Raw genomic sequence first — 25,187 nt, forward strand, 5'->3', positions numbered from 1 at the left:
CGACTCAGTGTGCGAAGAGAAAAACTAAATCATTAATGCATCATCCGTGAATCGAACACGGGCCTCATCGATGGCAACGATGAATTCTACCACTAGACCAATGATGCTTTATTAGCATCTCCTGCTGGGATTTGATTTTAAGAGAACTGTCATGAGCTGAGTGTGATACCCTGCTTAGTCCGGTCCGAACATCCCCCGTTCCATACATGCATTCTTACTTCACCGTGTTCAAATACCATCGGCCTGGGCGGATTGCTAAGAATGTACTAGTAGGCTTCGGAGACGTGGTTAGAGGGTTGTATAAGGGGTGTCCGTTAAGGTGAGCTGCTCGCGGAAATTCCGCACTGTTCGCCTTCGCTGCAAGTGCGCAGTTGTTCGATCTAGACAGTAGAGATCGACAGAGAAGATTTTCAAAGTGTATGAATTGCAAATAATGGCTGTGCATTGGCGTGTGCAATGGGGTTTGGCTATGTAAGCCCGCTCGATTCTATGCCAGCTGTTATACATATGAGAGATCAACCCACTTGCTTGAGTTGGGTGAACAGGGTACTGTAGGGAAGGAAGGACCATGAAGGGGGGAATTCCCAGGGAAACGGTAAAGACAGTAAAGTTCAAAGAAATTATCATAAATACTTACCAATGATGCCATATAAATGAACGAAGCTTCTTATTAAGTACAAACCGATTTCTGGAATATGTTTCCTTGGCAGTGAGTTCTAGCGATTTAGTGTAAAAAGACCTGTCCCATAGAGTTGAGGTTGAGACATGGCTTTGCCTGATCATGAGGTGCGTGTATGTAACGATGTTCTAAACTCTTGAAAGACGCCTAGAAGTAATGCAAATAATGTTGAACAGATAAACAGAGATGTCTGGGGAAAGGGGGGCGACGGCGAGGTAAGCTTCTAGGTATAGCTTCACTATCGTTTGATAAGGTTAATAACAAGGCTTTCAATCAACCTACAGGGGTTGGGTTGGATGAATGAATGGTGATAATAGGACCATGTAAATGGTAATTTCAAGCTACGAGGCCTCGGGTCGACTATCCACAGTACAGTACCTACCTTTCAAGATTTGTTCTGTCCATTCCCTTTATTACCTATAGCTCCTTCGAGTCCCCTCTTCCACCTTCCACAAACTACAGCGTCATCGCTATCACCATTACCAACAGTTCCAATGGCTCTCAAAAGCTGGATCCATGTTTCATTCAAGTGACCTTCTTCAATTCATCAATCAAGATTCGAGTCCTCGATTAGAGCTCGAGCGCAGCAGGAGGGGGACCTTGAGCTACCAGTCAATGTCAACCTAAGCGAACACACGTCAGCAGCCAAATGTGGCATGCTCAAGAATAGGCATGTTGCATGTTGAATGTGTCTCACAGAGACTGAAGACAAGCGGAGAGAGAAATTGATCCATGCAAGTAGAAGGCACCAACAAGCTTTACGATTTGCTTCGTTACGGTTTCCCTGTCGAATTGGTGGCTGACTGTCCTTTGTTCCTACAGGGAAAGACGTTATACTCGGCACAGACCTCAATAAAAACCTAGATCAACCGGGATAGCGCGAGCTCCGTCTGTCATGTCGAAGGCTTTACTCTAAATCACTGGCGATCTCCCGGGAACCGTCATGTCAAGCGCATCAGCGTCCTCGGTATGAGAACCGACGGGCTGGAAGAACTCGAAGCCATCGCCGCCCATGAGATCTTTTGAGCGCACGTGCAGGGACTCTGGCTGTTTCATCTTCTCATCCTTTCGTGGATAGCCATTTGGCAGACGGTGGGAGTTTGAGCTACGGTAGCTCGGCTTTTGTGCTGGTGGCTATCTTTGAGTGGAACTATAGGGGGTAAATCAAGAAGTCTGATGAACAAGGTGCTTCACATGCCCTCCAACTACTATGTAGAGTGCCCGGTTTCCATTGAAGTTGTAGGTGTTTTGCCACGTCCGGCCTCTAGAGAATCGAAAGTTTTCTTTTCCTTGCTTGCCTGACCTTTCCTTCACAATACTGACCTCAGCGAGAGCTTCTAGATTTTGCACTAAGATCGCTTGAGCTATTTCCCCGTGATGCCAGATAGTAGGTCCCTATCACGACGTAGATATGTCTCTGTCCCGCACGAGGGCTCATGGATTGATGGGGGGCGCGAACGGTCGCGGTGCCAGCGTTGAATCTTAGTAACTAGATGACCTTAAAGCATATGAGTGTCTCCCCTTGGACACTCGATTTGGCGTGCCCCTATACTGAAAGATGTGATTTCTTGCCGATGCAATAGCAATAATGAGATTAGGAACAAATGAACGATGCTAGTCTTCTTCTTGTCCAAACTTAAGTAAGATGGCTGTCTTGCTTGGCGGCCAGGAAAGATGACCTATGCTGCTTTGGTAGGCTTTAGATTGTCTGCTCTAGCTAAGTATTTATGGTTCTTGGGATGGAAAAACTGCTCTAGGTGCTACCATAGAGGTAGCCCCACCACTCAATCAAAGAGCTGGAGAGGAAAAGAAAAGAACAGGACGAGAGGGGGGCGCGGGCGGGTTCTTATACCCAGCATGAGTAGATCAAAAGAGGAAGGAACGATGACCCTCGCTTAATCTTCGAATAGGAAGCCCATTAGATGTGGCAGGTGGCAGGTGGCAGGTGCAAAGTCCGCCGCGGGTTTGCATTCTTTCCTCTAGAGGGGAAACGTCTAATACAGTGGCAGTGTCGCCTTCCAAGGTAAGATTCATTCTTTCGGTCTGTATGAGAGATTAGAGCCAGCAGTAGGACCACACATGAAGGGTACGTAAGGTACAGTACATACATACATAGAAGATGTTCTGAGGTAAAAGAGTCCTCTGAAAGCCTCAAGGCCATCACCTAGGTTCGCTGCCTTGCTTGCCTAAAAATGTGCTTAATAAGGTACTGGGTATGGTGTATTCATCAACTCTGCTGGCAGGAGATGTGAGCAAGAACACCAAGCATTGTACGAAGAACAGAAGCAGATGCGCTCTTGAAAGATGGATCACGTGTGGACGCGGTGGTCGAAACGCTTGTTTGATAGAAGGACTGAGCAGCGATCGAGGTGGTGGTGAAAGTTGAGATCTATCACATTATACAGAGTACAGTTCAAGCGTGATGATAAGATCTGGGGCAAGCTGTCAAAAAGCCTGGGGCGGCTCTTCTCCTAGTGAAACACTAAGACATTTATAGGGAGTCGTGGAAATCCAGGCTCTTCGAGCTTTCATGAATTCTTACTTGAAATGTTTATATAGGAATCGCTAAAGGATGATCAATGATGCCAGACTAGACCTGCTTACACAGACCCTCCCCGTCACATATCCCACCCCCATACAGCTTTAATCTAAGCTGAAACAATCAGATGTAACCTCCGTGAAAGTCTCATCCGCCTGGTCCAACCGATGCTACGACGACTTGGGCCGCCCGACCCGTTGCCGCGGAACCGAGGTCTCCAACGCTGCCACGATCTCCGCTCCAAGGATATAGATATTATAGCTAGGGAAGACAATCCACAGACCACTACAACCAATTGGTCAGCCTTATCCCCCCTCCGTAAGATTGGCAGGGGAAAAAAGATCAACTTACTTAGGAATAATCCAGAAGAAAACCAAGGTCCAGAGATCATTGTGACCGATATTCTCAAACCCGGAGAACACCTCGTTCAGCCCTGTCAATAGATATCAAGATCAGCAATCCGTAGTCCCATCAACCTCCCCGCCTCAAAGCCCTCGGAGAGCTGGGAAGAGGGGGGCCGGGGGCCGAGCGCAACCCACAATAGAGAATCGTCTTCCCCACCGTCATCACCGACGCACTGTACGCGACGAGCAGCGCCAGCGCGCCCGTCCGCCCCGCCACGACCTTCGTCTCCCGCAAGAACCATCCCACCCCTTTGTGCGGGTGGCGCTGCCCGCCGCGGCCGTTGGCCGTCAGGCTGGTGCCGTGGCGGTAGACGACGGCCAGGTAGTAGAGGTACCCGGCGCTCTCGAGCAGGTTCAGCACGGTCTGCGCGGCGGTGAAGCCGTTACGGGCATTAAAGGCCGGCCAGCCGTAGATGTAGTCGATCGTGCCGTACAGCGCGTAGGGCGTCCACAGCGGCGAGTGCAGGCGGTGGCCCGGCATGGAGTGCGGGCGCAGGAGGACGTAGCCCGCGTCCCAGAGGACCAGGGGCACAGAGAAGAGGAACCACAGCGTGATCGGCGTGGAGGGGGTGTGGACCCATTTTTTGGAGGTGTTGTTATTGTTGTTGTTGGCGTTTGGGGATGGGGATGGGGTTGTTGTCGAGGGGGAGGTGGGCGGTGGTGGGAAGTCGTCGGGGTGATGGCGGGTTGAGACCATGGTTGGTTGGTTGGTTGGTTGGTTGGTTGGGGCAATTGGGTGGTATTATTGGTGCTGTGGGTGATGAGGAGGAAGAAGCGTTAGGTGGAGGCGAGGGTGGTGGTCGTGGTCGTGGTCGTGGTCGTGGTCAATTGATGGTATTGAGGGAGTTGGAAGGAGATTGAGCGCTCAATGAATGAATGAATGAATGAACGAACGAACGATGAACGGGTTGGTTGACCCGAGGACGGCTAATGACGTCGTGCAGGTTGCATGCAGCCACTCCATAGCCGAGTTGTGGTCTCCATGACTGTTCCATGGAATCATTGATGATTGACTGTTATGCTAGATCTGTCATATGGGGATAAGCTAATCGATGCCTTGGGTCCTGAGCATTGTGTGGGGAGATGACATCTTTTTGCACAATCGCTCCATGAGATCATCTTCCATCTGGCGTGTAAGGTATGTACTGTACATACTGTATTGTAGCAGACTATACTACTAGTACTTGTATGTTTCCTTGACGAGCAAACGTGATCTCTTAAATCCAAATCTCAAGGACATCCATATCTAATCTGATACCGTGCTAAAGTTTCCGAGCTATGACCTCCAGCCAGTGGGTCGGTTACAGGGTGGTTTTGCTGCCAAAATCCCTTATCTCGTTTCAATCTTTTCCAGACCTCCCGAATTATTCGCCCTACACGTCCTAATCGGGCAACGGACCCCGAGGCGCGGGGGCGACTACGGCATTCCGTTTGTGCCAGAAACGCCGTTGGGAAACCATCTTAATGAAGTCATAATTATTGTGAACCTGCTCCGTACTCCGTAGCTCCTTGCACGGTCTGTAGATTTATGATTCTTGGCCCCTCAAAATCCTCTGTTTCCTAGATATCACACACTGGCTCACAGCAGAATGGATTCGCCCAGGGTATCTAGCAATCCCGTTCCGTCTGTCAAGGCTTTATGCAGTACAGTGCTAACCAAACATCACACGCAGGTTGCAGATAGACTCGCACGCATCCGAGAGAATCAACGAAAGAGCCGTGCCGAAAGACTGGCGCATACTCGCGAGTTACAGCAGAAACTAATCTCTCTACAGGAGCGAATCCGTCAGAACGATGTTGATCATCGACTGGCGGTCCAAGGCCTCGAGGCAGAGAATCAGAGACTGAGAAGTTTATTGTCGGATGTGGGCTTATCGTCCACCGCAATCGAAGAGTATCTGGAAAAAACCGGGGATGACCCAAGCCCCACGCAGAAGATCGCCATTCCCAGTCTCCCTCGATCTGAGTCTGGCGTGGAGGCTCAATCGTGTCGTGGCCGTGCCCAGCAGACTTGTCGTTCTGAGACCGCTCCTGATACTGTTAGATTATCGCCACCTTCAGACTCGAAGCCGGCCCATAAATCGAGAGAGTCTACAGTCAAGATCAAGGGTCAGTCGATGGAGAATGACCGAGAGAAATCCCACGGCCAGTCAGTGTGTGGCTGCCTACCCGATCAAACCGGAACGTCATGGCCGGATAGTAAAAGTGGCGATGTCCTGAATACCACTCTCTGCGCCATCGCCGACGAACTCATCACACAGTACAACACGCGGGGTGTCGAGCTAGACGAGATTCGACGCAAGCTTTGGGCGGGCTTCTCCAAGGGTCTCACCACGGAGGAGGGCTGCAGAGTACAGAACCGGATTCTGTTCCAAGTTCTTGACGAGATTAGCGACAACTAAGTTGCCTCTGTAACCTCTACAGCTGACTCCCAGGGGTCAGCTCCCTAGCTGGCACGGATAGCTCTAGGGTGTATTTTATCAAATTGAAGGACAAAAAAGTCTATGATTTACGCTTCCCACCTCCGCTTCCTGGCATACCACCGAACTGCATACACCATTTCCACCAACACCGGCACCTCAACCAGTGGTCCAACGGTAGCAGCCAACGCCTGATCACTATCCACACCAGATGTGGCAATTGCCACTGCGATCGTCGACTCGAAGTTATTACATGCCGCAGTGCAGCTTTGTGTGCACGACAATCTGCAGTATGGAGTTGATCGCCTCGAGGATGACGCAGTATTCGCCACCACTGCCTGCAAATCCTGTCCAGACAAGAACCTGCGTCCGTCAATCCTGCACTGCATGGCATTGTGTCCCGGAAGTGTACTTCCCTTGGCAATGCAATGCGCAATTCCAATTAGTCCCTCTCTCATACTCTCTCTTCTGGTAGAGATGCCTAGGTCAGACCCTGCTGCGGCCCAGCACCAATATTTATCAGCACGTGTCTTAAGTCACGTCAATATCGAGGAGGACAGATGCATACCATGAGCAAAGGCGCAATGATCCAATCGGCCACAATACTGAACCCGATCTGGATCCATAGCTCTCTCTCCTGGAACGACCGGTGTAGCGTTTCGAACCGGATCTTGCTGAAGATGGGACACATCATGACTAGGAGACCGATTGCTGCGTTTAGGTACTCCTCGTCAGCATGATATTATCTGCCTATACCTAGAATAACTAACGAATGCAACATGTTTGCCTACTAGCCAGCCGGAGCTTTCCTTACTAACCGGTACAAAGACTCCGATGAATTTGCCCTTCTCCAGGGCTCGACTAGTAATGGGGACAAAGTTTCCCAGGAGGATACCGGCTACCATGGCCAGTAAGATCTATAGAGCAAAAAAGCGGTCCAAGATAGCGGACCACTGGAGAATTAGAAGTAGCATGGGTTCCGGGCTTGAGAAATCGAGGTTTCATCATGGTGTCGCTCGTTCTTACTACATGCCTCCGGGTTTTTTGAGAGCGCTGGTATTGGTTTTTCTGGAAACATCGGTGGTGTATCTTCCGCTTCTATGCCCCATTGAGGCTATGCTGATCTGAAAGCTCAACTCTCGAGTGAGAGATGGTTGCTTTAGTGTGCTGTCTTCAATCACAGAGCATGCATCCCTGAAGCTCTTCTGAGTGCGTACAGCGGCCAGATGGGCTGTCGACCAATCAGCGTGACCAAGTGACATACTTCAATGGCATGTGACCTATAGTACCGCAAGGTCTACCTGCTGGAGGGAATTCGGATTCAGGACAATAAGACTTAATACAGCACGCCATCCGAAGTCAAGAAATTAGAAACATCGACTTCCTACTGATCAAAGACCATGCTCTAAAGTAGCCCGATATCTTGGGGATAGGGGTACATTCCATCACGCTGGCCTTCTGAAGGTATATGCATACCTTGTCAATATGCTTCCAAAAACAAATCCTCTGCCCTGCCGGCCTGGGTCAGTAGAAGTGGGCTGTGTAGAACAGCCTGCGCAGGGACCATATCTCGATAAATCCTTCAAGAAAAAGTCCGCTCTTCGAGCGATGGGGATAGATAAATCGCATCTTACCCGTGACTCGAAGAATCCTGCACTTGAAAACGGATTGCTGGGGCTGCGCTAAGACTGCAACAAGGTGAGGGAGGGGAGGGAGGGGGCACTCTCTCGGGGGACTATCTAGGTCCCTTGTGTCCGATATGGTACTCCTCGAAAACCGAGGTCACTCGGACGAACGAACACACCACGACGGAGAGTAGATCGTATTCCGTCCTTCGGGACAAGAAGGCCATCTCCTACACGCCACGACGCCTTCATCTCGGGAGTCAGACGAGTCGGGTGGAGAAGGATATCGGAAAAGGATCAGGGTGCATGGGTGGCATGGCTGCACTGCACTGCACTGTGCTGCACTGTGCTGCTCTGCACATGCTGCTTGGGGAAGGACGCGGCGAATGAACCCGGGAACCCAAGTCACCTGAGTCTGCAGATCCCGGGGAAAGGGCGAGAGCAAAGATGCCGATTCTGGGGCTCGGAGGGTCGGTTGGTTGGTTTCTCGGGGAGAGGGACGGGTGTATGTACTGTACTGTACCTGATCTTCAGTTGTTTGTGCTTGGATACTTCACCTGGGTGTGTTCCACGGGACAGGCTTTGGTCTGCGGGTTTTGGGTTATGATAAGAGGGCTCGGGATGTAAATGCGAGTGCAGGGGCTTTGATGCAGTCCGGTGAGGGATAGATTGGAAAAGTGCTGGATGGGCTTAGCATAGACTTTATTTCTTGGATTCGAACGCAGAGGGTGTTGCTTTCTAGCGTCGTTGGTCTGGCAGTACTTCTGATCCTGGATGCGGATGCTGAGGGTGCGAGAGATAGTTGGGTTCTAGCTATGATGGTGGCCGAGTTTTACAAGGTTTTGAGAGTGTCTATGCGAGACTACAGAGATGGATTCGCATACTATGGTCCAATGTACTTGATATTGCCATCAGAAAGACCCGGCAGTATACCGCGGAGGACTACAATCTCTAGATAACCGAGGATCTTGGCAGCTGGGATTTGTGTTTTAAAAGCTGCCATAGAAAACATGACCACATGGACAGTTCAAGGATCCGAGAAAGCACAGAATGGGTATGCTCCTGGGCACTTGCGCTACAATCATGTTTTCTTCGTCACAGTCGAGGACCCTCCGGTGCCGGGTCCGCTATCGGCCGGGGTGGTGTCCTGCCCGCGCCGGATTTCGCAGTCCGGGGTATCAGGCAATAGCGGAGAACCCTGGACAGTCCACGAGGGGGGCAGGGTAGACTACATACGTAGTAGTACTGTACATTAGATTGTTCCCTTGCCAGAATACGAACGAAAGATATGTGGAGAAAACGGAGAAATACTCTCCACTTTCCAAGTACGGGTACGGCTTCTGTCGAGGCTAGAAAGTGCTAGACACTATTGTCGGGTTGTTGGGCAGTCGCTTAGTGTGGGACTGTTTAGTCCCGGAATCGTGGTCTTCGGGATGACGATGAAGGGGGGAAAAAAGAAAACAGACCCCCACGGAGGGTTTCCCCGCAACCCCAGCCCAGCCCGCCCCAAATTTCCTGCGCGGACCGAGCACAGTCCGCAGGGTATCCGACAGGGAAATTTTGACGAACTGCGAGAGAGGGTCTACTCTCAAGTTGTCTGGGTAAATTGTCGGGACATTATCCTTTGAATAGGCTCGTATGATCGCAGTGCCTGCATGCCTGCATGCCTGCATCGCTGCCCTCTAGTCTATTGGGAAGATAACAGCACATCTCAAATGCAAGCCTGGTGTTGGCTGGGCTTGCTCGGAGTCAATGCGCAGCGGGAATAACCTCAGTCCAGATGCTCTACATCCTCTCACCAGAGCACCAGGCCGAGTTTGAGAGAGTTCCCAAGCTAACCCTAGATCTGGCTAAATCACGGGGAAATGTCGTCAGACCGTACCGTAGGTTTACTGACTCATAGATGAGAAATCCATGCAGTCTCAATGCCGACTGCCGAGAACCCTGATTGGGGAAGAATGGGAGACGATCCATGGCAGAAGACCAGTCAAGGCTTAGCGAAGGACAAATAGACTCCACTTTCCGGGGGGAAGAAGACAAAATCCCGAGAGAGACTATGACCTGATCGTGGAGGCCATACACAATGCCATCGGAGTTCTTGCCGCTTTTTGCCTCGCAACGGGGACCCGAGCAAGTCAGTGGCAGTCCGACTTGCCCTTGACTTCTCCAGGCTGTGGGCACCGAGAGGGGACGGAGGGAGGGGGATGGAATGAATGTCTTGACTTGCGACGGAAGAAGTGGTGGCTCTATGGGCTGACTGACCCTTGCGGGCGAAGGATGTAAGGCGCCGTCAGCCCATGGCGGGAAAAACGAGCATGACATTTTTTTTATTTTTGCCCGGTCAGTGTGTTGTTGTTGACCCCTCGGCAGTGTTCTGTTTGTTTTTTCTCTGTTGGCAGGTCCAAGGACGGACCACGATGTCGTGGGAGGCGACTGGTCGGCTACCGCATCGGGGATTCATTAATCTATTCCCAGTAGACTGGAAGATTGAATAGCTCCATTGATGCTTTTTCCAGGTTTCTTTTCCCTCTTCTTTTCCACGGGCGGCTGACCAACAAGCGGGATGCAGAAGTGAAAATGCGGGGAATGGCTGGGGAGACGGTGGACGGTACCGTAACATTCCACTAGACGACTGACTTATACCAGGTTCCACTATAGTCAGCCATCGCTTGCTTGATAATGACGATGCGGGGAACAGCTCTTGACTTGTTGTCCATCGAAAGCAATACTACCTTCCATCTCATTCTGCTCCCAAGCTTTTTCGGTGTCTTCCAAGTCCGCTATTTGACCGAGATTTGTAACTTGTAAACCCCGTAATTGAGCTGTCTCCCGTACGGCAGCCGATTGTGTCCCGAAGCTGATCGGAATACGCCAGACTGGGCTCGAGTGATAAGTTTGTTTATTTTTATTTTGGTTTCAGTTAAGAATGTCAGGCACCTTTCGACTGACCGCATTCTACTAGCCTGCCGGAAAGACATCATCGGACATAGGGCAGTTTGAGGTTCATGTCGTTCATGTCAGGGAGGATGAGTTGGTGAAAGGGATCGGAGTGTAAACAGCGTAACGGAATTACCCCAAGGGTGTGCCCCACAGCAGTACCAGCGGTACCAGCGGTAACTTACCAGCCAGTGTGTGAACTAAACTAAGGTTAGTTTGTTTAGTTTAGTCCCTTGTTACTGGAACTACTACAGTCAACTTGGGCACTTGTTTTCATTTCCCATCTCCCCATCCACCTCATTCCGTCATTCCCAGATGGCTGGACTCTGTTGATGTGGGGTTCGGTCATTCCGGTTGGGGTTTTCTGCGCTTCGGCTGCGAACCATCTCCAGAATGAGAAATTCCTCGATGAATCGAAGTGTTATACGGTGTGCAGGTGATGCTGCCGAGCCGAGTGCATGGACGCAGGAGCGCGAGGAGTAGCAGCAGCAGCAGCAGCAGCTTCCTCCCCAACAGGAGTAAATCACGGCAAATACAATCGCTTGACTTGCCTGAGTTCCGACCGTTCCATGCTCTCTCCCTCGCCGCCTGTCTCTGCCTCGATCTGGCTTTCTCCCTGTCGATCCCCATGCTCATAGCTAAGCCAATGGAACCACTCGTCACTGGCCCAGTCCACGGCCGACCAGGTGCTTGCTTACTTTGACTTCTTGTTTGCGAGACATTCAATTCAATCGTGGGTGGGTAGCTTCGCAGATTGAAAAAATAGGCCAAGAGGTTCTGGTTGATTGTATTCACCGTCGCCAGTCTCTCTCATAGCTGTGGCGCCCCCTCTCTTCGTTGCTGGGGCTATTTATATCTTCCCCCTTCCCCCCTCCCTGCTGATCGGTCTTGTTTGTCCTTCCCCTTTGTACTACATCGACATCTTTCTCAAATTCTCGAGAGCGCAAGCTGTGTGGCTGGCTAGCTCGTTGCTTCCTCTTTCTTCAGATACCTCTACGCCATCATGAAGCTCAGTTGGCTTGAGGCGGCTGCCTTGACGGCTGCCTCAGTCGTCAGCGCTGTATGTTGGCTTTTTTTACGTCCTCGCTGCTTCTAGATATTTGACGTGAGGCTGACGATTCGTGCTCTACAGGATGAACTGGCATTCTCTCCTCCTTTCTATCCCTCCCCGTGGGCCAATGGCCAGGGAGAGTGGGCGGAAGCCTACCAGCGTGCAGTGGCCATTGTATCACAGATGACTCTGGATGAGAAGGTCAACCTGACCACCGGAACTGGGTAATGACACTACAGCTGCTGCGAGATGAATCGCCTGCTAACGAGCCTCTAGATGGGAGCTGGAGAAGTGCGTCGGTCAGACTGGTGGTGTTCCAAGGTAGGACCCCCGGATAAAAACATGTGTTCAGTTGGCTAACTGACGACCGCTGTCTAGACTGAACATCGGTGGCATGTGTCTCCAGGACAGTCCCTTGGGAATCCGTGATAGTAAGACCTGATCTAACTCAAGCGCGGCCGCTGACACTCTTGCTAACAATGTGTCCGACAGGTGACTACAATTCGGCTTTCCCTGCTGGTGTCAACGTTGCTGCGACATGGGACAAGAACCTTGCTTATCTACGTGGTCAGGCTATGGGCCAAGAATTCAGTGACAAAGGAATTGATGTTCAATTGGGACCGGCCGCGGGTCCCCTCGGCAGGAGCCCCGATGGAGGTCGCAACTGGGAAGGTTTCTCTCCAGACCCGGCTCTTACTGGCGTGCTCTTTGCGGAAACTATTAAGGGTATTCAAGACGCCGGTGTCGTGGCGACAGCCAAGCATTACATTCTCAATGAGCAAGAGCATTTCCGCCAGGTCTCAGAGTCTGCAGGCTACGGCTTCAACATCTCCGACACGGTCAGCTCTAACGTTGATGACAAGACCATTCATGAAATGTACCTCTGGCCCTTCGCGGATGCCGTTCGCGCCGGCGTTGGCGCCATCATGTGTTCCTACAACCAGATCAACAACAGCTACGGTTGCCAGAACAGTTACACTCTAAACAAGCTTCTGAAGGCCGAGCTCGGCTTCCAGGGCTTCGTGATGTCTGACTGGGGTGCTCACCACAGTGGTGTTGGTTCTGCTTTGGCCGGCTTGGATATGTCCATGCCTGGTGATATCACCTTCGATTCTGCCACTAGTTTCTGGGGTACAAACCTGACCATTGCTGTTCTCAACGGTACCGTCCCGCAGTGGCGCGTTGACGACATGGCTGTCCGTATCATGGCTGCCTACTACAAGGTTGGCCGCGACCGCCTGTACCAGCCGCCTAACTTCAGCTCCTGGACTCGCGACGAATACGGCTTCAAGTATTTTTACTCTCAGGAAGGCCCCTATGAGAAGGTCAATCACTTCGTCAATGTGCAGCGCAACCACAGCGAGGTTATTCGCAAGTTGGGGGCAGACAGCACTGTTCTACTGAAGAACAACAATGCCCTGCCGCTGACCGGAAAGGAGCGCAAAGTTGCGATCCTAGGTGAAGATGCTGGATCCAACTCATACGGTGCCAATGGCTGCTCTGACCGTGGCTGTGACAACGGCACTCTTGCTATGGCTTGGGGTAGCGGCACTGCCGAATTCCCATACCTCGTGACCCCTGAGCAGGCTATTCAAGCCGAGGTGCTCAAGCACAAGGGCAGCGTCTATGCCATCACGGACAACTGGGCGCTGAGCCAGGTGGAGACCCTCGCTAAACAAGCCAGGTGAGTCCTGTCGGCCATATTGTCCCCCCAACCTTTGGTTTTTAGTAAACTGACAAGTGTCTCTGTAGCGTCTCTCTTGTATTTGTCAACTCGGACTCGGGAGAGGGCTATATCTCTGTGGATGGAAACGAGGGCGACCGCAACAACCTCACCCTCTGGAAGAACGGCGACAACCTCATCAAGGCTGCTGCGAACAACTGCAACAACACCATCGTTGTCATTCACTCCGTGGGACCTGTTTTGGTTGACGAGTGGTATGACCACCCCAACGTCACTGCCATCCTCTGGGCGGGTTTGCCTGGCCAGGAGTCTGGCAACTCTCTGGCTGATGTGCTTTACGGCCGCGTCAACCCGGGCGCCAAGTCTCCATTCACCTGGGGCAAGACGAGGGAGGCGTACGGTGATTACCTTGTCCGTGAGCTCAACAACGGCAACGGAGCTCCCCAAGATGATTTCTCGGAAGGTGTTTTCATTGACTACCGCGGATTCGACAAGCGCAATGAGACCCCGATCTACGAGTTCGGACATGGTCTGAGCTACACCACTTTCAACTACTCTGGCCTTCACATCCAGGTTCTCAACGCTTCCTCCAACGCTCAAGTAGCCACTGAGACTGGCGCCGCTCCCACCTTCGGGCAAGTCGGCAATGCCTCGGACTATGTGTACCCTGAGGGATTGACCAGAATCAGCAAATTCATCTACCCATGGCTTAACTCCACGGACCTTAAGGCCTCATCTGGCGACCCGTACTACGGTGTCGACACCGCGGAGCACGTCCCGGAGGGTGCTACTGATGGCTCTCCTCAGCCCGTTCTGCCTGCCGGCGGTGGCTTCGGTGGTAACCCGCGTCTCTACGATGAGTTGATCCGTGTTTCGGTGACAGTCAAGAACACTGGTCGTGTTGCCGGTGATGCCGTACCTCAATTGGTAATTAGATCCTCGTGCAGTATTGATTCCAGACGCTAACCGTTTGCTAGTATGTTTCCCTTGGTGGACCTAATGAGCCCAAGGTTGTGTTGCGCAAATTCGACCGCCTCACCCTCAAGCCCTCCGAGGAGACAGTGTGGACGACTACCCTGACCCGCCGCGATCTGTCCAACTGGGACGTTGCCGCTCAGGACTGGGTCATCACTTCTTACCCGAAGAAGGTCCATGTTGGTAGCTCTTCGCGTCAGCTGCCCCTTCACGCGGCGCTCCCGAAGGTGCAATGAGCAGCGGAAGAAGGTGAAGGGCTTTGGGCCTCAGCTTCAGCCTGCAGATGAAGATGATGTATACATTTTTCACAAGTCGTAGAGACTACGAATTTAATGACTATGATGCTGTCAACAAGGACATCAGTAGATCCAATGTATTGTAATGATAGCGTAATAGTCGCCGGTGTGGCTGTGCCGGTGGTTGTGGTTGTGGTTGTTGGAAGAATCTGGTTAGGGGCGAACGGAAGGCAGGCAGCGACGTCATCTGACTTCCGCCATTTGCATTTCCTCTTGCTTTTGTATCCTCATCATTTCAGACCATCTTCCCTTGTTTCCATCCCATTGTCCCTTGATCCCTCGAATATATGCATTCTCTCCTAATTTCCCTCACATAGAACCTTTTCATTCATCTCCTATTCATTTCCAAAACAAGACACCACAAGACGAGTACAATCACCCGGACAACAGAAGAGAAAAAAACCACGATGCCATCCGCGGGCAATCCCCCTTCTCCCGCTGGAGGAGCAGCAGCAGCAGCAGCAGCAGCAACGACCCCGACCACATCACGATCGCGCCAACCACCGATCACCGCTCTCCTCATCTATCCTCTCACGCTGGTCGTGGGGTCTGTTTTCTCCGTCCTCTCGCCAACCGCCTACGGCAGCCGTGATCCGAGCGCCAGCGCCAGCAGCAGCAGCCCACTCCAGAACCACCCATCCCCCTTCGCCCCAACCATCGCCTCGGACCTGCACCTCTCGTTTCCCGCCGCCGTCAAGCCCGTCAACTATTTCGCGCGCAAGGACAACGTCTTCAACCTCTACTTCGTGAAGATCGGCTGGCTCTGGACGACTTTCGCCTTCGTCCTGCTCCTCCTCACCCAATCCGCCTACACCGGGAGCGGTGGCCGCGGCGCCAGCGGTAACCCTACCGCCGCTGCTGCGCACCGGTCCCGCCGCACGACGCAGGCCGTCATCCGGTACGCGCTCGCCACAACGGCGTGGTACCTGACGACGCAGTGGTTCTTCGGCCCGGCGCTGATCGACCGCAGCTTCGTGCTGACGGGCGGGAAGTGCGAGCGGGCGATCCCGGAGGCGGAGAACCCGTACACCACCACTGACTTCGGGACGTTGGCGACGGCGGTGGCGTGTAAAGGGGCTGGCGGCGCGTGGCGCGGCGGGCACGATGTCAGTGGACATGTGTTCATGTTGGTGTTGATGACCTCGTTGATTGGATTTGAGGTCTGGGGCGCCAGGCTGTCCCGGGAGGAGGTTGGTTCGAAGGAGAAGGAAGAAGGGGAGAAGACGGATGTACTTGATAAGGATGGGGAAGCTGATGGGCAGGATGTGTTCGCCGTGTGGTCGGTCCGGTTGGCGTGGACGGTCGTGGGGTTAGGGATGTGGATGTTGCTGATGACCGCTATTTGGTTTCATACTTGGTTTGAGAAGGTATGTTTTCTCAAGGGCATTCTGGATTGTGTACATCCTTTGAGGGTAAGGATAGAGTTGAGCTAATGGTTTCTCTGCAGGTAACGGGCCTTCTGATTGCCCTGGGCACTGTTTATACGATTTACATTCTCCCTCGGACGAATAACCCGTGGAGGGAGATTGTGGGGCTACCTGGGGTTTAGAGGGTCGGGTTTTATGATTTCATGTGTGGGGCGTTGATCGAATGATGGATTTTTGAGGAAGGGGAGTTTCCTCGGGCTGTGATATACAAACTGTACATGCTTGCATTTCTTTGAGACTGCATGGTTGACTGAGTTTGTAGAGTACGCTTACCTCAACGCATCAGGTAATTATCTGTTGCGAATTATCTTACTCTCTGGTTGTTTAACCAGTCAAGCTACGGGTTCCGGTCCGAAATAGCCGCGACAAAATGCTGTCAACTGTCAATAAGGATCTGCAAAGGCCTCACTCAGCCCACTCACCTCCGGGAATCAACGCGGCGGCATACATGACCCGCGTGATGGGCCGCAACTCCTCCGGCGTCGCATTGCGACCCGTCTCCATCCAGACGTACGGATCCCAGCACTCGACAATCCGCTCCGCGTAACTCTTCAGCTCGACCGCGCGGTCTTTATCGGACGACTGCTCCGCCATGCATCGGAGGCCCAGACACGTCCCGAACTCACGGAAGGCCAACCGCGAGCGGAGGTCCCGGTCGAGATAGTGTCGTCTCTCGAACAAGTCATCTAATGTGCCCTCCAGCATCAGCATAACCTCTAGCAAAACGGAAAGGAAAGACCATACCAACCGTCCCCAAACAATCCCCCGCCAGCCTCCCCGCCCACTCCTCCCCTTTAGTGTCGGCAAACCAATGCGCCGTCCACATCGCCATCCCCAGATCCAAGGGATCATGCGAGACGAACCCCTCCCCCTTCCGTTGGAGGATCCTCCGATAATCCTCAATCTCGCCCTCCAACAACCTGTCGTCTGGTTCCTGTTCCTGGAGATCCCGCCGCCGAAACCACCGATCCGTCGCCCGCAGCAACCGAAACACCACCCACCCATCCACGGGATCAAGGTTCCCCTCCGACGCCACCAGCACCTGTTCCAGGTTGACGTCCATTTTCCACACCATCTTTGGTTGCTGGTGCTGGCCGCTACCGCTGCCGCTACCGCTGCCGCTGCCGCTGCCGCCGCCGCCGCCGCGCACAAAGTGCGGATGAATCGCCCGCGCCAGCGCGACCGCCTGATCGTTCCACGTTCTGTCGCCCGTGGCCACCGCCGTCCGGTTCAGCGCGAACATCCACAGCGTCAGGTAATGGTGGTACTGGCCGTCGCCGTCGGGCCCGTGGGCGTGGGGTTTGCCGATGCGCAGGCCGCCGGCGAGGGGGTTGGTGGGCGTGGCGTGCGGGAGGGGGGTTGGCGGCGAGGAGCGCGTGGTGCCGAGCGTGCGGTGGACGGCGGCTATTAGGGTCGTTGCGAGGGTGAGGTAGTGGTCTTTCTGGGGGGGTGGGGGCTGGTGGAGGCTGGTTTCGCGGTGCAGGGTGAGGAAGTTGAGGACGCCGAAGGCGTCGGTCCAGAGGTAGCGGCCGAGGTGGCCGCCGGACTGCGCGGGCGGGGTCCATTGTGAGGGGTCGGGGATGGTGGTTATGGGGCCGTAGAGGGATTCTTGGGCGCGGATGAAGGTTGTAAGTCTTTTTGCGGTGGGGGGCATTTTATGTGTCGGTGGTGTTGGAGTGTGGGGTCTGGGGTCTGGTCTGGGGTATAGATGGTGGTGATGGTGAAGGATTAGGTTGGGGAAGGGATCGGCGGGTTGGAGGATTGATATCAAGATACAGGATGTAAGCTATCCTGTCGATCATCGAACACTGTACTCAGTAGCTGGGCACATATTACTTGTGGACAATCCTTATTCATTGCTCGGAATGTGGCGAAGATCAAGTCACGATGACTCGGTGGTGATCTCATCTCGCCGCTGCCGAACCCTAATCGGACGGCGTCCCAGTATATCAACTCTACGCGTACTCTGCACGCATCCTATAGACTCCCAGCATAACAAATACATTCCCAAAAATGGGCTGATTCACCTATGACAGCTAAGCTCTGGCGTCTAGCCCGATACTTCAAACCGACCCCCAAGATGTCGCAATTCCAAGACCTCTTCACCGCAGCAGCCCACCCTCTGCCCGCCATCCACGACCCAACCTTTGGGTCCCACTTCGACACCTTCGGCGATTACCGCGTCGTCCTCCTCGGCGACGGCACGCATGGCACCTCGGAGTTCTACGCCGCCCGAGCGGAGATCACCAAGCGCCTGATCGAGCACCACGGCTTCAACATCGTCGCCGTGGAAGCCGACTGGCCCGACGCGGAATCCATCGACCGGTACGTGCGCCAGCGCCCGGGGCCCCAGGCCCGCATCCGACAGGGCGGGGATGACGCGCATGAGCCCTTCAAACGCTTCCCGACCTGGATGTGGCGCAACCGCGAGACCCAGGACCTGGTCGAATGGATGCGCGACCGCAACGCGACGCGGACCGACCCCGCGCAGAAGGCCGGGTTCTACGGCCTCGACCTGTACAGCATGGGCACGTCGATTCAGGCGGTCATCGACTACCTGGACCGCATCGACCCGGCCGCGGGCAAGGACGCGCGCCGCCGCTACGGCTGCCTGCAACCGTGGGTGGAGGACCCCACGGCGTACGGGCTGGCCTCGCTGCGCGGCTTGGCGGACTGCGAGCAAGGGGTGGTGCAGATGCTGCGCGACCTGCTGGCCCGGCGGCTGGAGTATTCCGAAGATGTGCACGACGGCGAGGAGTACCACAGCGGCCAGCAGAACGCGTACCTGGTGCGCGATGCCGAGCGCTACTACAAGGCCATGTACTACAGCTCGGCCTCGTCGTGGACGTTGCGCGACACGCACATGGTGGACACGCTGCGCCGCGTGCTGAAGAGTCGGCCCGCGGGCAGCAAGGCCGTGGTCTGGGCCCACAACTCCCACTGCGGCGATGCGCGCTTCACGAGCATGGGCACGCGCCGCAAGGAGGTCAACATCGGCCAGCTGTGTCGCGAGCGCTTCGGCCGCGAGAACGTCGCCACCCTCGGCTGCGGCACGCACACGGGCACCGTCGCCGCCGCCCACGAGTGGGACGAGGACATGGAGATCATGGCCGTCCGGCCCTCGAGGCCCGATAGCTGGGAGTGGGTGGCCCATCACACGGGTATCCCGCGTTTCGTGTGGGATCTGCGCGAGGGGCGCATCAGCCCCCGGCTCAAGGAGGCGATGGCCGCTGAGAGTCATAGGCTTGAGCGGTTCATTGGCGTCATCTACCGGCCGGACACCGAACGCATGTCGCATTACTCGCAGGCGGACCTGCAGCAGCAGTTCGACGCGTATATCTGGTTCGATGAGACGGAGGCGGTGAAGCCGCTGGAGACGGTGCAGCCGAAAACGGTGATGGGCATGGAGGAAACATATCCTTTTGGATTGTAGTGGCTCATTCTGGTGTCTGTTGTTAATTGTTGGTTAGTGATAAGATCAAGCAGTAGAATGAATATGGCGGTATGCATGCACGTGATCACTTATCTAAGCTTTGACGTCAGCTCACCGCCTGGCCGCTGTTTTGTTTATTCGCCCTTTTACCTCATGTGCTCAATCCTCCTCCTGTCGTCATTCTTGTGCATTGCCACTGTTATACCCTCGATATCACCCCTTTCATCCCCGTACTTTGTCACCTCCCATCACCAATTTATTGTATATAGCAGCCATGGCGGTCCGACGGTCCGCCCGTCTGCGCAATCGCGATGCGTCCTTGTCCGAGGTAAGCCATTCGCCCATCCGAGCATCCCACCACCCGTCAACGTGAAGGATCAGGTGAGATCCAAGGAAGGGAGGGGGTCTGGAATGCTACCCTGTGTGCCTCAAGTCACTGACGCTGGATGACCCGCTTAGGAACCTCAGCCACCACCTGGCCCCGCTGAGCACAGTCACGTCAACAAAGATCACGTCAACAATCGACATAACGACCAGCTCCCTGAGAAGCCAAACAAACGAACCACCAGGAGCAAGAAGAAATCCCAACCCACCCACGAACCTACCGATCTACCCCCTGTTCTTGAACGTGAGGAGACCGCCGTTGTCAACACCTCTGGACCCAATCCCGAACCTGAACGTGAGGCCGACAACGCCCCTGCTGTAGTGGACAAGAAGTCTGCTCCCGCAAGCGAAAAACCCGAACCTCCTCAGCCTGCTCCTGCTACAGCCGAAGCCCCCGAAACTGCATCCAAGGAAACCGAAGCCCAATTTACGCGTGCCGCATCCGCAAGGGTGGAGCGGACGAAAAAGCGATCCATCACTGCCGCGTTCGACAAGGCCGAGTCGACATTCAAGAAGATGAAGAGCGCCGCGTTCTCCAAGAGCGGAGAGACCCCCAAGAAGGGCGCCGGCGACGCGTCCGATCGCGCCGAAGCTACGCCCAAGAAAACTCCCAATGCCGCGTCCGCGCGAGTCGAGGCGACCCCGAAGAGGATTACCCAGTTGACTTCGCCAGTCAAGGGCACCGCCCCTTCCAGAATCCCGAGCGTTGCCACCCCGCCCAGGGCTACACCCGCTGCGGCTAAGGGTCCCGGTGCAAAGACCCCCTCCACCGTCATGGCGCGTCCTTCCCACCAGGATATGCACCCCAGCAAGGTCCACCAGAGCACCACTAAGCAGCCCGATTCCGGCTTGGTTTTGGGGTTCAACCCCGTCAAGAAGGATGCCCAAGGCAACGTCATCAAGGACACCGCGACTGAGAGCACTCCGACCAAGGCTAGAGATTCCCCCGCGTCGGCATACTATGGCACCCCTGCGTTTGAGTTCAAGTTTGCCAGCCAAGAGGCCCAGCTGAGCGACGAGGCCAAGAAGCTCATGGAGAGCGTGCGCCTGGACGCCGCGAAGATCAAGGCGCAGATGGTCAAGGATCGGGCCAACAGCGCACAGGACAACCCCGAGCCTACCGAGAGAAAGATCGTGCAGCCCAAGGGAAAGACCGACCGTTTTACCGATGCTCATATGGCCGAATTCAAGAAGATGGACTCCATCGCAAACCATCCCTCGGCCTTCCGTGCCGCTCCGGGTCGCTTCCAGCCGGTCATCGAGAAGAAGACTCTCAAGAGAACCAACTCCAAGGCACGATTGGACGAGACCGACAGCAAGTCGCCTTCGCCTTTCAAGGCCCCCGTTGCACGGCCCTCTCCTGCTCCGGTTACCGCTTCAGCTAAACGCGTCAAGCACAACCAGACTGACGACGCCTCAACCAGTCGTCTCCCGACTCTGAACAGCCCTAAGCCCGGTTTCACGCGTCCCAAGCACTCTTTCCGCAAGTCTTTGATGACTCCGACCCGAGCCTCGGCGGCGCGTGCGTCGACCGTGAGACCTGCTCGCACTTCGATGATTCCCTCGTTGGTCCGCTCCCCAGCCCCCACGCAGCCGGAGGTTCCGCGCACGCCTCAGACCGACTTCAACCCCCGGCTGAAGAGCAACATTCCCAATTTCAGCCAACTCCGGTCGATCCTCCGTCAGCCCCACCAGCTTTTCTCCCAAGACCCCCTCAAGATCGCCGCAGGCACCCATGTGGCGGCTCCCGACTTCAGCTCGAACATGCTGTTCGGCTCGTCGCGGGACGCCACCGAGGAGCCCTCGCACACTCCCTCTCCCAAGAAGCGCGTCGAGTTCAGTCCTTGTGTGAAGGATGCTCCGGAGGAAACCGTGTTCTCGCCTTCTCCTTCGAAAGTTCCCACCGCAAGTGCCTCTCGGGTGGTTTCTGACATTGTTTACCCTACTCTACCTACCTTGACCCCGGACCACGCCCGCAGCCCCAGCAAGATCGGCAGCACCACCAAAAACAGCGAGGCGTCCACACCTACTATCCGCCAGGTGCGTCCTTCGGACGCTACTCCTCTGCCTGAGATTGCCGGCGTGCCCCACGGTATCGGCCACAAGAAACGCAACCGTCCTACCGTTGAGGAAGAGAAGCACGACGCTAGTTCCTTGCCCGAGATTGCCGGTGTTCCCCACGGGATTGGTCACAAGAAGCGCAACCGCACAGCCGTCGAGGCAGAGGATGTTGATGCCGAAAACGTGCCTCCAGCCGATAATGCGGGAGCGCGCAGCGCCAAGCGCCTCAAGATGAGCGCGCTGTCGCCGTCGCCGTTCAAGAAGACCGGCCGTGCTTCCACTCTGTTCGCCAAGGCCACGGGCACTCCCAGTGCTCACAGTGCTACTAAGGATACGGCCTCGAGTGTGGCAGGTACCCCCACGCCCAGCAAACCCCGCTCCCACACTCCGCTCCGCTCTGCAACCCGACCCTCGGCGGGACGCGCCAGCACCACCGCCACTACCAGCACCACCCCGGGCAGTGCTCGTGCTCGCAACCGGGGCGTGCTGACCATGAGCCGTTTGCATCTGCTGTCTCAGCCCAAGAGCCGTTCATGAATGATTGAGCGTTGCATGGAGTCGTGCGATCCGCATCTCATGATGATTTCCAAATGTTGAATAGCATGTGCGCCGATTCATTTTTTCACAGAGTTGGGGACTACGAAGTGGGGTAGTTGCTGTTTTTTTTTTTTTTTTTTTTTTTTTTCTCTCGCATCAGATTGTGTAGCGTGTTCCTCCGACTTGGGACTTCCTGTGTCGTTTGGAGTTTTTACTGGTGGTGTCCATATGGCTTGAATTGGCGCTTGGAGTTTGCAGGTGCAAATGCATCCAGCATGCTGGATAAGGCGTTTTTTTCTCTTGTGTGATTAGTCTTGACCATTTTGATCAGATGGGACTCGTTGCTATTGTAATGATTATGATTTTTCGTGAGGTGGTTCCGTGTCTGTGACGATGAAGTGCGCCTTCTAGGTCTCCGTCAGGCGTGGTAGTAGACTGAGAATGTGCGCGTACAGTATAAATCATACAGGCAATCCGGCTGATTAGTCGCGATGAACTCTGATTCCTCTGTGAACAAGAGCCCCTCGAGTAAGAATCACGAGTGTGCTAGGGAGAAAATCCCACCTATTGCTGTGCATACCTCCATGCAAGTCTTCAGCGGGCAGACTGTGTGTGGGAAGAAAGACAGGGGAGAAGGCCTCACTGACTACACGTGTATCCTGCTGCGCGAGGCGACTCCCTACTACCGTTCAAGCATTGCAAGTTCCCTTCCTAGGGATAGTGAGATGGACACGAACAATGAACATGAGGCGCAGGGAACCACGACCAGCTTCCCCATGGGGGGATGTTAGGTGCAGTGGCCGTAAGCACGACAAGCCTCAGCAGGCCGGACAAGGAAGGCAACCAGCACAAACCATCCGATTGGACGGCTTGGCCCCCCTGCACTAGGTAGGTATAGTACCGTACCGTACCGCCCAGAGGACTACGCACTACCTGTCGAGTGCTTTAGCTTGGTGATGGGAGGACGGAGGACGGAGTCAGCGGACAGTGCAGGACAGTCAGTGCCTTGGTGCTTGTCTCTGACCGGGGAGAGTTGGGTACGGAGACTATCATGGAAATCAAGGGAAATACTCCGTAGAGTAAACTCATTTGACGGTCCCTCCGTGGACCGGCTACCACGGTCCAGGAGATGGTCCGGGCGGGTTGCAGCCGTCACAATCCACAATCCCCATTCCGGTGGTTCAGGGTTCCACTTTGGGCTGTGTCCCGCACTGGGGCCCGTACCGCAAGGAGTATCCGTACTCGTCCCGGCGGGCAGGTTTGACGTATCCATCCCGTAAGACTCACTCCCCTGAATCCGGGATACGTCATGTTTACTAGAGGTCCACGGTCGCGTTCCTTGTTCCTTCGCCAGAAAACAGTCCGGAATCAATATGTGCATGAATTACTACCCAATATACTAAACGGGCTGGACTGCCAAAACACCCCGCATAACCTCATAACGCATCAATCATGATATAGGGGTCTATAAACTCCCCCGGGGTTTCCCCCAGTTTCCCGTAAAGTCGGCCGGACTCAGTTCCCGCTCCTGGCCCGTGGCCGACAGGAACGAGTGGTTGGTCTGCGTCTCGCCGCTCCACGAGTGCGAGACGTGCGAGCCGTCCGAGACGTCCGAGTGGCCCGTGCGCGGATGGTCGAGGCGGCGGCGCCCGCTGAGACTCCGCGGCGTCGTGCTGCTGCGCGTGGTCGTGCAGGTCGCGTGCTCGAACATGGCGATCGAGACGTCCTCGCTGTCCATCCAGGGGTGCGACCGGCGGCGGGTCGCGAGGGGCGCGTGCGTGCCCGGGTGCGTCAGGTCCGACGTGACGCGGGTGGCGTCGACGAAATCCGGGTAATCGGCCAGGGTCCTTGTGGTCTGCTGCTCGTCGCCGACGGCGGTCGGCGGCGGCGGCGGGCTGCTGACGGCGAGGGCGGAGTCGCACTTCCAGACGTGATGGCCCCGGACCAGCAGGACGAGCTTGCCGAGGACGGCGAACTCGAGCTTCAGCTTGACGCTGTAGATGACGCCCTTGATCATGGTCTCCATGATGTAGAGGTCGCGGTACTCGATGACTAGCAGGGCGAGGTCTAAGAAGATGATGATCAGGTTGATGGCCACGAGCTGGTACATGATCTTGCGCTTGCCGCGGTCCGGGTCCAGGCGCAGCATGCGCACCGTCTCCCAGATGTAGAGCGCCGACAGGATGAACTCCTGCAGGCAGAAGCAGGTCATCTGGATCTTCTCCATGATGTTGTAGCCGGCGATGAAGGCGGCCTTGCGCGGCGCCAGGTTCGAGCCGTACGTCAGCACCGTCGTCGGCAGGTGCAGCAGGCACGCGTCGATCGTGATCATGTACCGCACCTGGCGCAGGATGCGCGCGTTGGGCAGCACCAGGTGCAGCCGCGAGTACAGCACCACCGACTGGCCCGTCACCATCGTGTACCACCCGATGGTGATGAGCGTCACGGACAGGGCGGCGGGCGCCAGGTCGAAGTATTTGAGGAGGAAGCCGGTCGAGTAGGGGATCAGCCCCAGCGAGGAGATCAGCAGTGACCAGAAGTAGGGGCCCCGGAACTGGGCGAAGGTCACGAAGACGAGGATGACCAGCTCGACGGCGTTGTACCAGCTGATGGCGGCCAGGGTGGCAATGGCGATGCGGAGGGCCATACTGTGGCCGGTGTAGCCCCCGACGACGCCATTGCCGGGGGATGTGGTCGGGCCGGTGATCATGGTTTCATCGTTAGATGGGGGGGGG

The 25,187-nt window shown here is 55.1% G+C and overlaps 11 protein-coding genes and 1 non-coding gene across 12 annotated transcripts; 6 read left to right on the forward strand and 6 right to left on the reverse strand.

Moving 5' to 3' along the window:
• Positions 1 to 36: 36 nt before the first annotated feature.
• On the reverse strand, positions 37 to 107 carry BO82DRAFT_t310. The gene has a single exon. It is a non-coding gene; the product is annotated as a tRNA-Gly (tRNA).
• Positions 108 to 3,483: 3,376 nt separating this feature from the next.
• Positions 3,484 to 4,638, reverse strand: BO82DRAFT_359165 (uncharacterized protein). Its single transcript, XM_025636496.1, has 2 exons — positions 3,570 to 4,638; positions 3,484 to 3,503 (listed from the first exon to the last, which is right to left on the reverse strand). Exon 1 carries the CDS (start codon positions 4,317 to 4,319, stop codon positions 3,690 to 3,692), a length of 630 nt encoding a protein of 209 aa, XP_025486644.1. The 5' UTR covers positions 4,320 to 4,638; the 3' UTR covers positions 3,484 to 3,503; positions 3,570 to 3,689.
• A 573-nt stretch (positions 4,639 to 5,211) lies between these two features.
• BO82DRAFT_407147 (uncharacterized protein) lies at positions 5,212 to 6,024 on the forward strand (the record flags this gene model as incomplete). The annotated part of the gene is made up of 2 exons (XM_025639613.1): positions 5,212 to 5,226; positions 5,296 to 6,024. The coding sequence occupies 2 exons, from the start codon at positions 5,212 to 5,214 to the stop codon at positions 6,022 to 6,024; spliced, it is 744 nt and encodes a 247-aa protein (XP_025486645.1).
• On the reverse strand, positions 5,988 to 6,688 carry BO82DRAFT_206601 (uncharacterized protein). Its single transcript, XM_025630655.1, has one exon. It carries the CDS (start codon positions 6,498 to 6,500, stop codon positions 6,132 to 6,134), a length of 369 nt encoding a protein of 122 aa, XP_025486646.1. The 5' UTR covers positions 6,501 to 6,688; the 3' UTR covers positions 5,988 to 6,131.
• BO82DRAFT_206581 (uncharacterized protein) lies at positions 6,314 to 7,368 on the forward strand. The gene is made up of 2 exons (XM_025630654.1): positions 6,314 to 6,763; positions 6,837 to 7,368. The coding sequence occupies exons 1-2, from the start codon at positions 6,603 to 6,605 to the stop codon at positions 7,168 to 7,170; spliced, it is 495 nt and encodes a 164-aa protein (XP_025486647.1). The 5' UTR covers positions 6,314 to 6,602; the 3' UTR covers positions 7,171 to 7,368.
• A 2,005-nt stretch (positions 7,369 to 9,373) lies between these two features.
• On the reverse strand, positions 9,374 to 10,140 carry BO82DRAFT_206608 (uncharacterized protein). Its single transcript, XM_025630656.1, has one exon. The coding sequence runs from the start codon at positions 9,987 to 9,989 to the stop codon at positions 9,453 to 9,455; it is 537 nt and encodes a 178-aa protein (XP_025486648.1). The 5' UTR covers positions 9,990 to 10,140; the 3' UTR covers positions 9,374 to 9,452.
• Positions 10,141 to 11,346: 1,206 nt separating this feature from the next.
• BO82DRAFT_359167 (beta-glucosidase) lies at positions 11,347 to 14,668 on the forward strand. Its single transcript, XM_025636497.1, has 7 exons — positions 11,347 to 11,664; positions 11,737 to 11,879; positions 11,932 to 11,976; positions 12,034 to 12,086; positions 12,148 to 13,339; positions 13,408 to 14,266; positions 14,317 to 14,668. The coding sequence occupies exons 1-7, from the start codon at positions 11,608 to 11,610 to the stop codon at positions 14,548 to 14,550; spliced, it is 2,583 nt and encodes an 860-aa protein (XP_025486649.1). The 5' UTR covers positions 11,347 to 11,607; the 3' UTR covers positions 14,551 to 14,668.
• Positions 14,669 to 14,873: 205 nt separating this feature from the next.
• BO82DRAFT_359169 (putative inositol phospholipid biosynthesis protein Scs3) lies at positions 14,874 to 16,404 on the forward strand. The gene is made up of 2 exons (XM_025636498.1): positions 14,874 to 15,977; positions 16,058 to 16,404. The coding sequence occupies exons 1-2, from the start codon at positions 15,018 to 15,020 to the stop codon at positions 16,157 to 16,159; spliced, it is 1,062 nt and encodes a 353-aa protein (XP_025486650.1). The 5' UTR covers positions 14,874 to 15,017; the 3' UTR covers positions 16,160 to 16,404.
• BO82DRAFT_387336 (uncharacterized protein) lies at positions 16,305 to 17,924 on the reverse strand. The gene is made up of 3 exons (XM_025638302.1): positions 16,782 to 17,924; positions 16,460 to 16,723; positions 16,305 to 16,410 (listed from the first exon to the last, which is right to left on the reverse strand). The coding sequence occupies exons 1-3, from the start codon at positions 17,689 to 17,691 to the stop codon at positions 16,370 to 16,372; spliced, it is 1,215 nt and encodes a 404-aa protein (XP_025486651.1). The 5' UTR covers positions 17,692 to 17,924; the 3' UTR covers positions 16,305 to 16,369.
• Positions 17,925 to 18,034: 110 nt separating this feature from the next.
• BO82DRAFT_359171 (putative erythromycin esterase) lies at positions 18,035 to 19,554 on the forward strand. The gene has a single exon (XM_025636499.1). It carries the CDS (start codon positions 18,067 to 18,069, stop codon positions 19,468 to 19,470), a length of 1,404 nt encoding a protein of 467 aa, XP_025486652.1. The 5' UTR covers positions 18,035 to 18,066; the 3' UTR covers positions 19,471 to 19,554.
• A 190-nt stretch (positions 19,555 to 19,744) lies between these two features.
• Positions 19,745 to 22,452, forward strand: BO82DRAFT_296211 (uncharacterized protein; the record flags this gene model as incomplete). Its single annotated transcript, XM_025631895.1, has 3 exons — positions 19,745 to 19,798; positions 19,930 to 20,098; positions 20,240 to 22,452. The coding sequence occupies 3 exons, from the start codon at positions 19,745 to 19,747 to the stop codon at positions 22,450 to 22,452; spliced, it is 2,436 nt and encodes an 811-aa protein (XP_025486653.1).
• Positions 22,453 to 23,628: 1,176 nt separating this feature from the next.
• On the reverse strand, positions 23,629 to 25,187 carry BO82DRAFT_206771 (uncharacterized protein). The gene has a single exon (XM_025630657.1). It carries the CDS (start codon positions 25,160 to 25,162, stop codon positions 23,918 to 23,920), a length of 1,245 nt encoding a protein of 414 aa, XP_025486654.1. The 5' UTR covers positions 25,163 to 25,187; the 3' UTR covers positions 23,629 to 23,917.

Source organism: Aspergillus uvarum (assembly GCF_003184745.1).
Source record: "Aspergillus uvarum CBS 121591 unplaced genomic scaffold BO82scaffold_85, whole genome shotgun sequence".
Classification (NCBI taxonomy): Eukaryota; Fungi; Ascomycota; class Eurotiomycetes; order Eurotiales; family Aspergillaceae; genus Aspergillus; species Aspergillus uvarum.

What these genes read in the sequence shown, in the direction of transcription:
- BO82DRAFT_206581 (XM_025630654.1), top strand. Translation starts at nt 6,603, where the DNA reads ATGCATACCATGAGCAAAGGCGCAATGATCCAATCGGCCACAATACTG. An exon ending in AGACCGATTGCTGCGTTTAG is followed by an intron (nt 6,764 to 6,836) that starts GTACTCCTCGTC and finishes TTTGCCTACTAG; the next exon opens with CCAGCCGGAGCTTTCCTTAC.
- BO82DRAFT_206608 (XM_025630656.1), bottom strand. Translation starts at nt 9,989, where the DNA reads ATGTCATGCTCGTTTTTCCCGCCATGGGCTGACGGCGCCTTACATCCT.
- BO82DRAFT_359167 (XM_025636497.1), top strand. Translation starts at nt 11,608, where the DNA reads ATGAAGCTCAGTTGGCTTGAGGCGGCTGCCTTGACGGCTGCCTCAGTC. An exon ending in AACCTGACCACCGGAACTGG is followed by an intron (nt 11,880 to 11,931) that starts GTAATGACACTA and finishes ACGAGCCTCTAG; the next exon opens with ATGGGAGCTGGAGAAGTGCG. An exon ending in CAGACTGGTGGTGTTCCAAG is followed by an intron (nt 11,977 to 12,033) that starts GTAGGACCCCCG and finishes ACCGCTGTCTAG; the next exon opens with ACTGAACATCGGTGGCATGT.
- BO82DRAFT_359165 (XM_025636496.1), bottom strand. Translation starts at nt 4,319, where the DNA reads ATGGTCTCAACCCGCCATCACCCCGACGACTTCCCACCACCGCCCACC.
- BO82DRAFT_206771 (XM_025630657.1), bottom strand. Translation starts at nt 25,162, where the DNA reads ATGATCACCGGCCCGACCACATCCCCCGGCAATGGCGTCGTCGGGGGC.
- BO82DRAFT_359171 (XM_025636499.1), top strand. Translation starts at nt 18,067, where the DNA reads ATGACAGCTAAGCTCTGGCGTCTAGCCCGATACTTCAAACCGACCCCC.
- BO82DRAFT_387336 (XM_025638302.1), bottom strand. Translation starts at nt 17,691, where the DNA reads ATGCCCCCCACCGCAAAAAGACTTACAACCTTCATCCGCGCCCAAGAA. An exon ending in GGATTGTTTGGGGACGGTTG is followed by an intron (nt 16,724 to 16,781) that starts GTATGGTCTTTC and finishes AGGGCACATTAG; the next exon opens with ATGACTTGTTCGAGAGACGA. An exon ending in CGCCGCGTTGATTCCCGGAG is followed by an intron (nt 16,411 to 16,459) that starts GTGAGTGGGCTG and finishes GACAGTTGACAG; the next exon opens with CATTTTGTCGCGGCTATTTC.
- BO82DRAFT_206601 (XM_025630655.1), bottom strand. Translation starts at nt 6,500, where the DNA reads ATGAGAGAGGGACTAATTGGAATTGCGCATTGCATTGCCAAGGGAAGT.
- BO82DRAFT_359169 (XM_025636498.1), top strand. Translation starts at nt 15,018, where the DNA reads ATGCCATCCGCGGGCAATCCCCCTTCTCCCGCTGGAGGAGCAGCAGCA. An exon ending in TTCATACTTGGTTTGAGAAG is followed by an intron (nt 15,978 to 16,057) that starts GTATGTTTTCTC and finishes GTTTCTCTGCAG; the next exon opens with GTAACGGGCCTTCTGATTGC.